Source organism: Ornithorhynchus anatinus, chromosome 4 (genome assembly GCF_004115215.2).
Source record: "Ornithorhynchus anatinus isolate Pmale09 chromosome 4, mOrnAna1.pri.v4, whole genome shotgun sequence".
NCBI classification, from domain to species: domain Eukaryota; kingdom Metazoa; phylum Chordata; class Mammalia; order Monotremata; family Ornithorhynchidae; genus Ornithorhynchus; species Ornithorhynchus anatinus.
In genome coordinates, this window is record NC_041731.1 from 40,772,811 (window position 1) to 40,788,416 (window position 15,606).

Below are 15,606 nucleotides of genomic sequence, written 5' to 3' on the forward strand. Positions count from 1 at the left end.
CAAAGGGAGTGAGTCGGGGCAATGGGGAGGGGAGGGGGAGCAGAGGAAGAAGGGGGCTCAGTCTGGGACTAAGAGACTTCTCCTCTCCCAGAAGAAGCAGAGGAACAGGAAACGACAGCGGAAATCTCGGCGGGGGCCCAGGGGGGGCCAGCATGTCCCCAGCAGCTCTGAGGAGTCTGAGATCGAGTTCACGGACAACTCGGAGGAGGAGGAGGAGAAGAAGTCAGACCAAGAGAAGGAGCCGGCGGTGCCGAGCTACACCGTGCCCAATATAGACCTATGGATCCCCTCCGGGGAGCCCCGGGCCACGCCGAGAGGGGCCGTCACCATTCAAACCCCGCGGCCCAGGGCCCGCACGATGGGGTCGGGCAGCGGTGGGGCGACTCCGGGCCCAACCGGGGATGCTGGCGAGGGGCAGCCCCGGGGCCAGGGTGCCTCCATGGACGTCAGTGCCACCCCGAAGGGCTTTCCGTGTGCCCGTTCAACAGACATCCCCCTGGAGAATCCGGAGCCCCAAGGAAATCCAGAGCCCCTAGAGAATCCAGAGCCCTTGGAGAAAGAGGTACGCCATCACTCTGGCTCTCCCCTCAGAGATGCGCCCGGTCCCTTTGTCCAGGGAACAACTTGTTGGGGCATGGGCTTCGAGTCGAGCCCGTAGCTGAACCTGTCGTCCAGTATAAACGTTGATTATTGGTTGGCGTCCAGCAATCCTGGGCTTTTAGAAAGAAGCGAACATCAGGAGGACCATGTCCGGCATCCAGCTTTAATAATAATAATTGTGGTATTTGTTAAGAGCTCCATATGCGTCAGGCACCGTCCTAAACACTGGGGAGGATACAAGCAAATCAAGTTGGATACATTCCCTGTCCCACCCGAGGCTCACGATCTCAATCCTCATTTTACAAATGAGGTGACTGAGGCACAGAGTAGTGAAATGACTTGCCCTAGGTCAAACAGTAGACATGTGGTGGAGCCTGGAGTAGAACCCATGACCTTCTGACTCTCAGGCCCCTTGCTCTATCCGCTATGCTATGCTGCTTCTCATAAGGGCTCCCGATCCCAACTTCCCCACCCCCAATTCAGGTCCCTAGTGATTTGGGGAGAGTGAAAGAAATAGATGGGGAGGGCAGCCAGTAGTAATAATGTTTATCATCAGTTGATCGGTGAAAAGCAGTGTAGCCTAGTAGGTAGAGCACAGGCCTCGGAGTCAGAAGGATCTGGGGTCTAATCCCAGCTCTTCCATTCATCTGCTATGGGACCTTGGTCAAGCCATTCCTCTTCTTTGTGCCCCAATTACTTCATCTGTAAAATGGACTTCATCTGTAAAAGACCGTGAGCCCCATGTGGGACAGGGACTGTGTCAGAACTGGTTGGCTTTTATCTACTCTTGCAGTTAGTACAGTCCCTGGCATGTAGTAAGCACTTAACAGATGTCATGGTTATTATTAATAATAATCCCAGCTCCCCTACTTGTCTGCTGTGTGACCTTGGGCAAGTCGCTTCACTTCTCTGTGCCTCAGTTACCTCATCTGTAAAATGGGGAGTAAAACTGGGAGCCCCAAATGATACAAATGATGATAGCCTGTCAGGGGAAAAGGCAGAAGGGCTTTGGCAATGGGGCTTCTTCTCACCATTCTAAACCAGTTCTGCCTTCTTCATTTTTCCTTTATCTTATAGCAAGAGGGAAGCATGAGAAGCCTAGAGGAAAGAGCTTGGGTCTGGGAGTCAGAGGAGCTGGGTTCTAATGCAGTTCCACCACTTGTCTGCTCTGTGAGCTTGGGTAAGTCACTAACTTCTCTGAGCCTCAGTTACTTCATCTGTAAAATGAGAATCAAGTCTGTGAGCCTCATGAGGTACATGGACTGTGTCCAACCTGATTAATTTGTATCTATCCCAGCACTTAGTACAGGGCCTGGTACGTAGTAAGCACTTAAAAAATGCCATGGGGGGGGGGGGAGAAATCCAGTGGAGTTGTGCTTCTAGGGCCCTGTACACAGGCGCCGTGTCCTACCAGGGGCTTCATTGCTCTGAGGTTGGATGGGGTAGGGATGAGGGGGGAGAACCAGACCGTTCCCAGCACCATCTCCTTCCTCCTCACCCTGGAATCTTGCAGGAGACTGGGCTTGAGAATGCTGGGAGCCTTGGTACAGCTGAGTGATGTCCTAGCCTAATACCCCAGACCTCTTTGTGTGTTGTTCTGTCTCCCCGGTTAGAGTGTAAGCACCATGCGGAAGGAGAATCCGTCCCTCTGTTGTTTCTGGACTTCCTTTGGGCCTAGTACAATGCACCAAACCAAGCAGGCACTAAATTCGACTACTACCACTACAAAATCAAAGTTTTCATCAGTTCCAACCTCCCTCTCCCCACTTTTTTTTTTTTACTGCATTTAAGTGTTTACTATGCATCAAGCACTGTAAGTAGAAGCTTATCATAGGTGGACACAGTCCCTATTCCCTGTTCCACCAAGTAGAAGGGGGTAGGATTTAATCCCCATTTTAGTTGAGAAACTGAGGCTCAGAGAAGTGAATTGACTTGCCCAAGGTCACACAGCAAGCAATTGTGGGGGTTTTTTGTTTTGTTTCTTGTTATTTGTTTAATGTTCACTATGTACCAGGCACCATACTAAGGGCTGGGGTAGATGCAAGCTAACCAGGTTGGACACAGTCCCTGTCCCACATAGAGCTCACAGTCTTTATCCCCATTTTACAGATGAGGTGACTGAGGCACAGATAAGTGAAGTGACTGGCCTGAGGTCACAGAGCAGACAAAGTGTTGCCGGGTTTAGACCCCAGGTCCTTCTGACTCCCAGGCTCTTGCTCTATCCACTAGGCCATGCTGCAGGGATTAGAACCCAGGTCCACTGATTCCCAGGCCCATTTTCTTTCCACTAGGCCACACTGCTTCTCTAATGTAATACACTTTTTGGAAGATTCTGGGCAAAAAACTCTCACTGTGGCCATAAAATGCATCCATTCGGTTTGGAAAGTGGAGGATTTTCCATTTCCTCCTCATTTCAACAGAGCAGGTTCCTGTGCCAACTGGGAATAAGTAGGGTGACTCGGCTGCCCTGGGCTTGGCAGGGTGCTCAGGGCGGTTGGGGTACCGAGCATCACCTAGCCCGGACCAGAGCAATCTTCTGAATTCCATGATCGAGCTGCCCAGTCTGAGAATTATAGCGGATCGACCGTCGGGATCTGGAGCGTGGATAAAATCCACACGGGCTGCAGTGTCATTGGGCTGGCCCTGGGGAGCAGCTTCACCAGAGAATTGCTTCATGATCCACTACACTAGGTCTGGGCAGACACAGGTCAGAGGTCAGTCATTTGGCGATCTTTTTATGGATCCCACTGTTCTTGGCACACCTCTGAGATCGACGGTTTCTTCGGGAGAGCCAGGCACTCTCTGGCTGACTCATCGACTCCGTGCCTGCGGGCAGATTTGGGTAGGTTTTCATCCCATCCCACCCTGTTTAAAACCGTGTTAGACAACCCAGGGAGGGCCAGGTTAATACATCCCAAGAGCTCGAGTCGCACGACTACTTTTCACATCCTTTTTTCACTTGCTCATTCTCCTTTCACCCAGGACCCAGGAAGCGGAAAGCAAGTGTTGAAACTCACGCCCGATGAAGTGAAGAAGGTCCTGAGAAGTAATACGTACATTCTGCGTCGCAAGTTGGTAAGTGAGGGTGGTATGTGTGGCTTTTCCAGTATTTTCTTTTGTAAATTGGTATTTGTAAAGTGCTTACTACGTGCCAGGGAAGGTACTAAGCAATGTACAAGCTAATCAGGTTGGAGGCAGGTGGGCGGGTTCCCAGGGCAGGTGGGCCCACGGGAATCTCAGACCACCCTTCCTCCCCATACAGCAGGAGAAGCTGAAGAAGCCCCGCCTCCCCACCAGCTCTGTGATGCCTCAAGTTTCTGCCGGCATGTCCGGAGATCAGGTCCTGCAGGTGTGGGAAAACACAGTGGAGAAGAGGCTGCAGCGACTCAAGGTTGGCTTGCGGAGGAACATCCGGAGGAGTAACCTGGACCGTAGGCTCCTGTTGGCGGTCACCCCCTGGGTGGGCAATGTGACACTCCCTCGTTTCCAGAACTCCAGGAAAGGTCTGGTCCTGCAGACAAAAGGTACGGGCTGGGAGAAGTAGTAGTAACTATAATAATAATAATAGTACTTGTTAAGCGTTTGGGAAATAGAAAGCAAGCAAATAACACGTTGCCTGCCCACAAGGAACTTACACACTAATGCAAAAGACAGACATAAAAAGAGTCGCCAACAGAGTAATCAGCATAAATGCTTGAATGTACACAAATGCCGAGAATGGGGATAAGTAAGTAGATAAGCGCACAAGATGGCTGATTTAGGATGCTGGGAATTCATCAGGGAAGGCATGTTGGAGGAGGTGGGTTTTCGGGAGGGCTGTGGCCTATCGGATTTGGGGAAGGAAGGGGTTCTTCGCCAATGGACCAGGACCTATGTGGGTGAAGAGAAAGAGTTGAATGTGTAAGAAGAATTTCGCAGCAGGTCAGGTTGTCTAGTGGTTGGAAATAGATGTCAGGCAACCAGGATTTGAGTCCCTACTCTTCCACTGGCCCGCTCTGTGACCTTGGGCAGGTCTCTTTTTTATGGTATGAAGACCATACGATGTTCCAGGCACTGTACTAAGCGCTGAGGTACATATAAGGTAATCAGGTTGGACACAGTCTGTGTTCCACATGGGGCTCACAGTCTCAATCCCCATTTTACAGATGAGGTAACTGACATGGAGATGTCAAGTGACTTGCCCATAATCCCACAGCAGATGAATCTCAGAGTCAGGATTAGGACCCAGGTCTTTCTTACTCCCAGGCCTGTCCTCTGTCCCCTAGGCAAAACTGCTTCTCATCATCTCTCATCTTAATATCTCTGGGCCTCGGGTTCTTCATCTGTGAAATGAGGATGAGAGAATACGACCCCAGGGTGGGTCAGGGACCGTGTCCAATTTCATAACTTTGCAACTCTCCAGAGCTTACTTAATGCCCTAGATGTTCTTCTAATTGGGAGATTGAATGTGAGGATTGAAGGAGAGTGAGGAGTCAAGAATGGCACTGAGGTTGCAGGCTTCTGGGAAGGGGGTGATGGTGTTACTGACAGAGTTAGGCAAATTCGGAGGAGTAAATTTAGGAGGATAGAAAAGTAGTTTGGTTTTAGACGTGTTGAGTGTGATGGTCTGGAGAAACACCCAAGAGTAGATATCCCGAAGGCACAAGGAGATGCAGCATGGCCTGATGGAAAGAGCACAGGCCTGGGAGTCAGAGGACCAGCCTGCCGTGTGATCTTGGGCAAGTCACTTCACTTCTCTGTGCCCTTAGTTTCCTCATCTTTAACGTGGGGTTTTGGTACCTGTTTTCTCTCCCTCTGTGAACCTTATGTGGGACAGCAACTGATCAACCTGATTATCTTGCATCCACCCCAGTTCTTGGCACATAGTAAGCACTTAATTCCATTATTATCGTCCCTCTAAACTATGAGCTCCTTGTGGGCTGGAAATATAACTACCAACTCTGAAATATTGTATTCTCCCAAGCACTTAGAACAGTGCTCTACTCATTCATTCATTCAGTAGTATTTATTACCACTTACTATGTGCAGAGCACTGTACTAAGCACTTGGATTGTACAATTCAGCAACAGAGACAATCCCTGCCCAATAACGGGCCCACAGTCTAAACGGGGGAGGCAGACGGCAAAGCAAAACGGAACAAAACAAGTGGTCTGGCATAGATAATCATCAAGATAAATAGAATTATAGATATATACACATCATTAACGAAATAGAGTAATAATATATACAAATTTGCACAGTGCTGAGGGGAGGGGAAAGGGGAAGAGCAGAGGGTGAGCTCCACAGTAAGCACTCAGTAAATACGATTGATTGATTGATTGCAATCTGGGATTGCAGGACAGGTGAAGGGTCAGGGCGAGAGAGGCGGTTTTAGGAGTCGTCCTCATAGTAGCAGGAGTTGAAGCCGCAAGAGCATCTGTGCTCCTTGAGAGAGTGTGGATGTAGAGAGAGTGGAGAGTCTTGTGAAACCCTGTAGCCTCCCTTTCTGAATACAAGTTTTGGTGTGAAAAGAGGAGATGGAAGTCTGACAGTTAATACAGCACCTTCCATACAGTAAATGCTCAATAAATATGACTTATTGACCGATTGCTTTGTCTTAGCCACCTCACTGAAGGAAAACTCTTTCTGAGGCTGGTAGAGTAAGTAGAGAGTGGATTTTTCCAGTAATACACACACCCCATAACTGATTTCCAAAATCCTTTAAATGCTTGTGGGGAGGCAGGGGGGACCCTAAAAGAATCCAACCTAAGAGGAGATAAAAATAATTTACCATTCTTGTTTCAATTGAGTCAAAACTTCCAGAGGGCAGGGATAGTGTCCTTTTGGTATTTGGTTCAGCTCAGGTCACACGGGGTCATCTGATAAAGAATCACAACAAGCTCATAAATTAGCCCAGAGGAGATTATTGAGCTTGCAGTGTTTAGAATTGGAGATAACTGGTCCGTGATGGCTTGATGAAGGTAAAAATGGTTTGTGTTAGATGACTTGAGAAGAGCATGGACAGTAGGGTTTCTAGTAAGTAAAGTTAAGAATATTAGTAGGGTCATTAGTAGGGTTGGAGAATGGAAGTGAAGGAAGAGTCACCCCCGCCCTCTCAAGCGTCCTTTGGTGTCCCGTTGGAGGCATTGTTTCCTTCAGGGTGGCATTATTTATAGTCTCACATTCTGTGGGGGTGAAGAGTGACATCAACAGAAGTTTCAAACGTAAGACAGCTCCGCCTTCCCTTCCATCCTGCTTCTCTGTGTGATTGGATCCAAGATCGTTAGTTGGTGCTGGGGTTGGGGGAGGAAGCGACAGCAGAGCTCATTTCCTGCTTCCGAGCAGATGCCAGGATCCTGTGTGGCTTCGCGGGCTGCTGCCCACGCAAGCTCCCTCCCGCCTGGTCTGGGCCCCAGGAGATGTCTCATGAATGAAGTCACTTTTCACGTTGGCCTATTTTGCCTCCCAAATGCAGTCAAAAAGAGGCCACTGCAGACAGTGCTGCTGACGAGCACCCCGATGTTTACCCTGTTTATCCAGGTAAGTGGGGTAAAGAGAGCCTCTCTCTGAGCCTTCAAGGTGAACACTTAGGAAAGTCCCTCAGGCCCAGGGAGGGAGCTGGGTTCCAATCAAGCATGATGGCAATGATTGCAGGTGGGGAAGCTGTAGGGAGGCGTGGGCCACTGACCTCAACCTGAGCCCCAACCCCCTTCAGCTGTTCCAGATAGATGCCGACGGCTGCATGAAGGTGATCCAAGAGAGGAAAGCAAACCAGGTGGAGGTGGTCCAAGTGGAACCTGGAAATCCAGAACAGCTCCGGCAGGTACTTGCTCCCTGGGATTGGGAACTTGGGTGGGTTGACTACTTCCAGGCCTCTCATCTCTGGGAATTCATAGGTGGGGAGAGACGGGCAGGCCACCCCAGACCTCAGGAACGGTAGCTACCTGCCCCGCGGGGGAGTTGGAACCATCACGGAGGTAAAGCCGTGGTATCGCCGGGCTCTGCCGGACATTCGGGAACTTGAGGGAATTTTTCCGGGCATCTGTTCTGCAGGGATGAGCTTGGCTTTCTCCATGAGCAGGCCCCACCTCCCCTAAAAAAGGGGGAAGTATCTGGAATGTCAGATTCCCTACCCCATCGGGTTTCTTGCTACCTTCAGTCAGAATTATGCTCCCTCCCTCCCCCCCCGCAAGATGATGATTCCGATGTTTCCTGTTTTTCTAGGCATCCTGCAGTTCCCAGGACACTTCAGGTATCCAAGCCATTCCACTTATTTTCTTTGAGGTCATTTCCATCCCACCTGGGCATTTCTGGACACCTCACTCCGACTTTGCTCGGAAGACAAGATGCCCTTGCCTGATTTTCTGGGAATTTTAGTCCCTGTGCCCTCTGGCCTGTCTCTGTAGAGATTTTCTTGGGTCACTGAGCAGGATGCGGATTCTGACTCCCTGGCTTCAACACCTCTCGGTGCTTTGGGATGGGAAAAGTTTAGGAGTTAGCTCCAGAAGACCGGTGTCAGTTGCTGCCACATCTAGCCTGGAGTTAGCGGAAAGGTGTCACGGTGTCACTCTCCCAGAAAAGAGGGGGGAACGGTTTTGAGTCTGTCCCCTTCAGCTGAGCAGTAAGGACTCAGGGGGATTCTGGTTCTGGAGGCAGATTCAGGTGAATTATTGCCTTAATACTGCTGCTCTGGCTGAGTTCATTAAGCTCCTGCGGAGGGCATGACTGTCTGTGGCAAAACCAACTGGGAAACCCCCCCCATGGCTGGGGGTTACCTGGGATACTTGGATCCTGGGGATGGGGGTGGGGTTGATAGGCAGAGGTCCCTCGGGCTTTTACTGCATGCTACTCTCATTTTTTCCAGGGTGCCAACCTCAGAAGGACCCGGCCAAGGGAAACTCGAGAAGACGCAGTGCCCCAAGGGTGGAAGACGGCCAGCTGGCGAGGGACGGCAAGGTTACCGCCCAGGCAGGGGCTCCGTCCGCTCCCCAGCCCCAGAGGCCGAAGCCCAAGACTGTTTCCCAGCTGCTGAGAGAGAAGCGTCTGAGGGAGTCCAAGGCCACCATGCCGAACCCTGTGATCCTGGCCCCCCAGGTGCTGGTCTCCCAACCCGTGCTCCTCCGGCACCCTCTGCAGCCGGTTATCCCCTCCGGACCAGCCACCGCCACGCTGGCGCAAGCGGGCCCTCCCGTGAAACCACCTGCCCCCTCCCCGACCTCCACCCCCATATCCTCAGCATCCCTTCGGGCCCTGGCCTCTGGGACTCTCGCCGTGGCCTCCGAGAACAGCTCTGGCCAGGTCAGTTCAGAGGCCTCACGGGCAGTTGGAGTCACAGAAGACCCAAAGGCGAAAGAAGAAGGGAAGAGCTCTGCCCCACTAACTGTGGTCATTCCCCCTCCGGGGGATGGGCGAGGCCGAGTCCAGGATGGCGGAAGCCCGCAGCCCGGGGTGCCGCCAAACCCCAGTCCTGGGCCAGGGCAGCTCCTTGCCATCTCGGCCCCCGGAGGCTTCACGCTTGCTCGGGGTGCCCCCAGTGGGGGGAAGCAGGGTCCGCCCGAGGCATCGCCTCTCCTCCCACCGGCCCCGGTCCGCTTCCAGCAACCTAGACTCTTGCCTGCCTTGGCAGTCCGCCCCAGTGGTCCTCAAGGTGGCCCCAGCGAAATCCTGCCCTTCACCTGGGTGGTCACGCCACAAGGGCTGGTCCCCATGTCTGTGCAGGCGTTTGTGGGCCTGCACGGCCCGAGCAAGACTGTCGGGGATCTGGGAGCTGCCAACTGCCAGGGGCCTGTGGGGACCACTCTTGTTCCACCTGGGGGGCCTACCCTGAGGCTGCTCCTCCCCCCGGCTACCACTCCCCTGGCTGTCACCAGTTCAGGTGCCCCTGGAACCAACACAGCGGTGGCCCCGGGGTCTTCTCTTTCCAGTCATAGAGTAGCAGGAGAGCCGGCTCCCCCGACTGTGGAGTTGAGCCATTCGGCCTCTCTCCCCTCTGCCGCTCCTCCTGACCGAGAGGTTTCTCGTTCACCCGAAGAGGTGAGCGCAGCAGAGAAGTCACAGCCCCCACAGCCAACACCGTCACCCCAGTCCCAAAACCCCAACGGCGGTCAGAGGGCCGAGCCCCTCGGCTCCCATGGACTCCCTGCCTCGGCCACCAAAAGTCCATCTTCCGGGGAGGGTGAGGCCCCCAGCAGTCAGAGCCACATGCCAAAAGACCTGCCGGCCACGCAGGTGGGCAGATGTCCGGACCGGACCGGTGCTTCCGGAAACTCGGCTCCAACTACCGCTCCCCTCCCCGCACGGGTCGGGAAGGATCGACCTATCGCGCCTCGCCCAGAGGCGACCCCTTCCCCGGGCGGGCACCCAGCCCCGGCCGACCCTCCCCCCAGAGGCCACCCTCCTCCAGGAGGCGACCGGCCTCCGGGGCCCGTGGCTCCCGATAAGAACAAGCTGGACCTGACCCTCATCTCGCTGGAGGAGGAGGCGGTGGTCAGGGAGTGGATGAAGGGGAAGCGGGGAGTCCACGTGCCGCCGCTGAAAAACAACCTGCCTTACCTGCCGCCTTCCGTGTACAACTTGAAGACCCTGTCGGGACTCCTGCGGGAGAAGAAGAACCTGGAACGGAGCGCAGCGAGCCTCGTGGCCGGCGACGGAGGCCCCGCGGGAAGCGAGTTGTCTCCCGAAGGTCTGGAGGCCATTCGGGCTCTGGTACGGGAGCGGTTAAAAGACAACCCGGCCTATCTCCTCCTGAAAGCCAGGTTTTTAGCAGCGTTCACCCTTCCGGCTTTTCTGGCCACCCTTCCGCCCCCGGGGGTTCCCACCACCCTCTCTAGGAGACCAGAAGAGAGTGAGGAAGAGGACGAGGACGACGGCGAAGAAGAGGAGAAGGACCTGACGGATGAGGAGAGTGGCGAAGAGGATCACCCGCCCGGGGAAGCCCAGCCCGGCCCGGAAGCTGCAACCTCTGGCCAGGTACAGTGCAGAGTGGGAGCTGTGGGCCAGGGCTGGGAGAAGTGGGTGGAGCTGGGAACCCTCGGCAGGCCATGTGGGAAGCCGAAGGAAAGCCAACGAGCCCCCGAGCCGCTCCCCTGGGGTCCAGCTGGCACCAACCGGCAGGCTGGCCTGAGCCAGAGGAGGACTGGTATTCATATATCTCCAACTCCTCGAGGAGCCAATTCCCACTGATGTATTCTGTCCCAGCGTATAGTACAGTGTTGTGCATACTGTAAGTGGTTAGTAAATACTGGCAAACACTCTTCTTTCCAGGAGGGACTGTGACCTCCAAGGGTAAAATAAAGCTTTCCCTCTTCCTTCCCTCTCCAGTAGATGCCATATACAGAGCATCCCGCTTCCTTGTTTCTTTTCCCCCAAGCCCTGCCTTCTGGCTGTGTTTCCATGCCAGTTCCTTGAGAGATGTGACCTTGGGCAAGTCACTTCATTTCCATGGGGCTCGGTTTCTTCATTTAAATGGGGATTAAATATCTGTTGACCCTCCCCCTTAAACTGCGGGGCCCTCACACGACTCTGGCCCATCCGTGTATCTTGTGTGTTCACTGACACTCAGCACAGTGCTTAACACATAGAAAACACTTAACAAATACTATTATAAGGCAATTCCCAAATCCTACCCAGTGCTCCAGGTGGCAGCTCAGTGGTTCCAGAGGCACCAAGTGAAATTGCTCCTTTCCAGCTTCTGGGAGTGGGTCGGAGGGTTAGTCGGTTGGTGTTTTGCAGCCTCAGATTTAGTTTTTCCATCATCCCACTGGCGCGTTCATGCTCGACCGGGGAAACTCCGGTCAGGCGGAAGGTGCCTATCAGTGCCCGCAAAATTGTAAGCAGGTTTGGGGGTGGTGGCTGGTTGTCCTGCGGTGGCAGACCAGCCCTAGCAAGCCCGAGAGTTGGTGGCGAGGGCTGCCTCTCCATCCGGTTCTGTTCTGATCCCTGACTAGTCTGTCCTTGGGGTCGAACCCCGAACCTAAAACCTCCGGACCTCATTCCCATCCTGCGGCAGACAGGTCTCTATCTAGAGGTAGGGAAGAGTAGGAAGTGTGTGCACGCACACCTGCACACTGTTTACTGGGTTTACAGGGTTTACTGTGTACCCCCACACACACCAGTAAACCACCCCCAAATCGCCTACGGATAGACGCCGGCACACACTTACAGAAGGACAAGGGCCTCCCCCTCTAGCCTGTAAGCTCGGTGTGGGCAGGTAACGTGTCTACCAACTGTACCGTGCTCTTCCAAGCACTTAGTACAGTGCTCTGCACACAGTAAGTGCTCAGTAAGTTCCATTGATCCATTCTACTGACAAGAGATGGAGAGAGCAATAAAAGATCAAGACCAGAGGGCACCGCATTAATGCTTGGCACATAGTACGTGCTTAACAAATAACATTTTTATTATTATTATTATTAAGGGAGGAAAAACAGGAAGTTTCAGGAAGACCGAACAGTACATTGTCTGTCTCAGTAAAGAACCAAAGGTCCACTTGTTTAAACACACATCAAGTAGTTATCTGGGAAACATTTTACAGTGATCGTTTTCATCTTGAGCTTAAACCAGCTTTCTGGCTTCCATCTCCGTGGTGGGAGGTTTCTTTTTGTTTTTTTTTTTTCCCCTTTATGGTATTTGTTAAGCACTTGCTATCTACCAACTGCTGGGGTAGATACAAACTAAGTAGGTTGGAATCAGTCCATGTCCCACATGGTGCTCACAGTGTTAATCCCCATTTTTACAGATGAGGTAAGTGAGAGATTTGCCCAAGGTCACACACGAGACAAGTGGCCAACTGGGATTAGAACCCAGAGCCTTCTGGCTTCGAGGCTTGTACTCCGTCCACCAGGCCACGTTGCTTCTCATCAAAGGCACTTCCCCAAAGACTCTCCCCAGCAATTCCCCGTCCTTTGGCCTCTTCCCCATGGGGCCAAGCCGAAGGGGCCCCTGGGGTACATTTCCTGTTGTAACGGGCTGTGTAACAGTACCCAGAGGGTGTCACGGCACCAGGAGGGCTCTGCTGCTTCTGTCTCCTCTGCGGGTAGGGGTTCAGGGAAGTGAGAGGCCGCCTTTTGAGGTTTTCAGGATGTGGGGAGGGTGTGAAGTAGTTCGCACACCAGTGTGTGCGTCTGCAGAGCTCCCAAACTTTTTGGCATTGAGGGGCTGATCCTGCCTCTTGTTAAGGGTAGGCCACCCTGAGATACTTAGAAACGGTGGACCAACTAACTGTTGAGTACTGGCTGTGTCCAGAAATCAGTCCATCAATATTTATTGAGCGCTTACTGTATGCAGATCACTGCACTGTTTGGTAGAGTACAGTGCAACAGGGTTGGTAGACATAATCCCTGCCCACAAGAGGTTTACAATCTAGAGTGGGGGATAAATAATGAAATAAATCACAGATATGTACATGAATGCTGAGGGGCTGAGGGTAAGGTGACTTTCAGATGCTTAAATGGTTCAGGTCCAAGTGAACCAAGTGAACCAAGTGAACAGTTCAAAGGAGAGAGAGAGTAGTGGAAATGAAGGCTTAGTTTGGGAAGGGCTCAGGGAGGAGATGTGAATTTAATAAGGCTTTGAAGGTGGGGAGAATGATAGTCTGTCAGATGGGGGGGAAGGCGTTTCAGGCCGGAGGGAGGACTTGGGCAAGAAGCTGGTGGCAAGATAAACGGGATGGAGATTCAGTGATTAGGTTGGCATTAGACAAGTGAAGGGTGCAGGCTGGGTTGTAGAAAATCAACAAAATAGGATAAGGAGCAAGGTGACTTAAAACCAATGGTAAGAAGTTTTTGTTGGATGCGGAGGTGGTTGGGTATCCACTGGAGGGTTTTGAGGAGTGGGGAGATGTGAACTGAACAGTTTTTAAGAAAAGGTGATCCAGGGAGCAGAGTGAAGTAAGGACAAATGGGGAGAGATAGGAGGCAGGGAGATCAGCCAAGAGGCTGCTGCGATCATTCAATTGAGATTCGGTGCTCTTTGACCCCTGTAACCAAACTCCTTCAATTGACTGATTTAGTGAGGAATGGAGGTTAAGATTGCCGGTTTAGACCCACCCTAAACTGAGGTTCCGCAGCAAGAATGGGGAATCACCATGTCTCTGCCCCTCCCCCTAAGATCTTCCCCTGGTGTGTTTCTTGTTGCTTGGCTCACCCATGGAGCAGCGGCTGCCAATCGTCTCCCCTGGAGGCCCGAGTGGGGTCAGACTGGAATTAGCCTGAAACTCTGCCCGCCCATTCAGGGAGTTGCCCATTGGCCTCAGCGAAGAGTCTCGGGTCTGGCCAACTCGGTGGGGCGGCGGCCTCTCCGCCCTCACCACAGGCGATCTGGAGTTGGGCACGGGCAGAGACAGATTGCTAGCCCATCCCAAGCTCTGCCTGGAGGCGACCCAGGGGCGGTGATGGGGTGTGAGCGAAGTGGTGGCTTTTTCCTGGAATCCTGCCACTCCCACTGCCCTCCGCTTCCTCCCCGAGCCTACTAGAGTCATCTCACGGATTGGCATTCTGCAGGCGATGATGTTATAAGTCTGAGTTTAATTCCTCAGGGCACTTCTCCTGGTACAGTTAGTTCTCCTCTACAAGACAGAGAAAAAGATTGGGACAGGGTGTACTGGGCCAGGCAGGTAGGAGGCTATTACTTGGCGAGAGCAGCCATCTTGTGAAAATCTCCACCTCCTACATTTCCCTTGTAGCTGTGGGCCATCTGGTCACCGGCTTCTTTTCTCCTTCCCCCGCGTGTGGTCGTAGATAACTGAAGCCGAAGGCCAAGGACCGCAGCCCACCCCCGGCCGCTCTGATGAAATGGATGACTTGGAGGGGGTGCAGACGAGGAAGCGTGTCCGTTCCAGGAAGCGAAGAAAACTGAAGTGAAAGGAAGGCTTGGGGTGAGTTGGTCGGGGAGTGAGGTTACAGCGGCGAAAAAGAGGAATGGAGGAGCCCCTGGGGGGCGGGGACCAGAACGTGACCGGTGCTCCGGGGAGCCATCTGAAATGCCCGGCCTCCGTTTCCTGCCCTACCGTGAGGATGGAGAGCCAGTTAGCTGTCTTCATCTTCATCTTCGTGTCATCTTCGTCGTCTTCCCGATGACTGACCCTGAGGAGACCCTAATGGATCTCCTGGGGACCGAGATGAAGCCCTCGCCCCCTGTTGTAAACTGTGGTAGGAGAGTTAGTGGGAGGAGAGGATTTGACAGCTCTCGCTCAGTCCCCATCCAGAGAACTCACCGTCTCGTCCGATTCCACCCGGGCCTAGAGAGCCGTCCCGCATCCATTTAGAATCCCCAGGGCCACTGAGTTTAGTGAGTGGGCTGACCGAGGTCTCCCAACAGGTAAATGTTACACTCAGGCCCTTGGAGTTTGTCCACTTCCTCCATCTCGTCCTGTACAAGGCTCTTCAGAACTGCTGCCCACATCACTTTAAACTTTCCCCGGGGCGAGTGATAGACCAGGGAGGGTCCAGCCGAGCGTTCTTGTGTTTCAGGAATCCTCTCATCGAAGCCTGCTTGTGGAACGGAGGAGGGCAGCCCCTCGACTCCAAAGGCTGCTGACCCCACAGAAAATAAGCCGAGAACCGAACAAGCCTTTGGAGCACCCACCTGGTCACGATTTAACGAATCACCCTGATGGAGTTTGATTCTCACGCCAGCCCTCCCTCTCCAGTCACTGGAAACTGGAAACTCAGCTCTTCTCTGTAAGGTTAATGCTGCTGCCCTCTCGCTGGAACCCGACGTTAAGCACCGTGGCGGTGAAGCCAAAGGGGGCCGGGGTGGGGAGAGAAGTTTAATACTATTTATTTTTGTTGTCTGGAATTTATTTATATTTTTACATTCTGACAATTCTTTGATCAGAACCCAGAGCTGGGGTTCTGGGTCAGCTTGGTTACAGCAGTGTGGAGTATATTTCATACGTCGACTTGAAAACGGGAACACTGTGTAACTATGAGGCTATTTTGTACCATTACGAGGAGTCTGAATATTTGTTAAAGATAGGTGTTTTATTTTTCTCATTAAAAGCAAAACCCAGGCTCCAGGAACTCTGGC

At 52.9% G+C, this 15,606-nt stretch overlaps 1 protein-coding gene across 5 annotated transcripts in view; it reads left to right on the forward strand.

The window, feature by feature from the left end:
- The window catches only part of SNAPC4 (small nuclear RNA activating complex polypeptide 4), a 40,318-nt gene extending 24,712 nt beyond the window's left edge, over positions 1-15,606 (forward strand). For 4 of the 5 annotated variants that reach the window (XM_029063077.2, XM_029063080.2, XM_029063079.2 and 1 more), the window contains 10 exons: positions 92-562; positions 3,583-3,675; positions 3,863-4,124; positions 7,055-7,119; positions 7,295-7,402; positions 7,476-7,556; positions 7,804-7,831; positions 8,444-10,548; positions 14,316-14,452; positions 15,048-15,606. In XM_029063077.2, coding sequence (XP_028918910.1) covers positions 92-562; positions 3,583-3,675; positions 3,863-4,124; positions 7,055-7,119; positions 7,295-7,402; positions 7,476-7,556; positions 7,804-7,831; positions 8,444-10,548; positions 14,316-14,438 — 3,336 coding nt within the window. In that variant the 3' untranslated portion in view covers positions 14,439-14,452; positions 15,048-15,606. The remainder of the gene's footprint in view (positions 1-91; positions 563-3,582; positions 3,676-3,862; positions 4,125-7,054; positions 7,120-7,294; positions 7,403-7,475; positions 7,557-7,803; positions 7,832-8,443; positions 10,549-14,315; positions 14,453-15,047) is intronic. The other variant, XM_029063081.2, reaches the window with a different exon arrangement.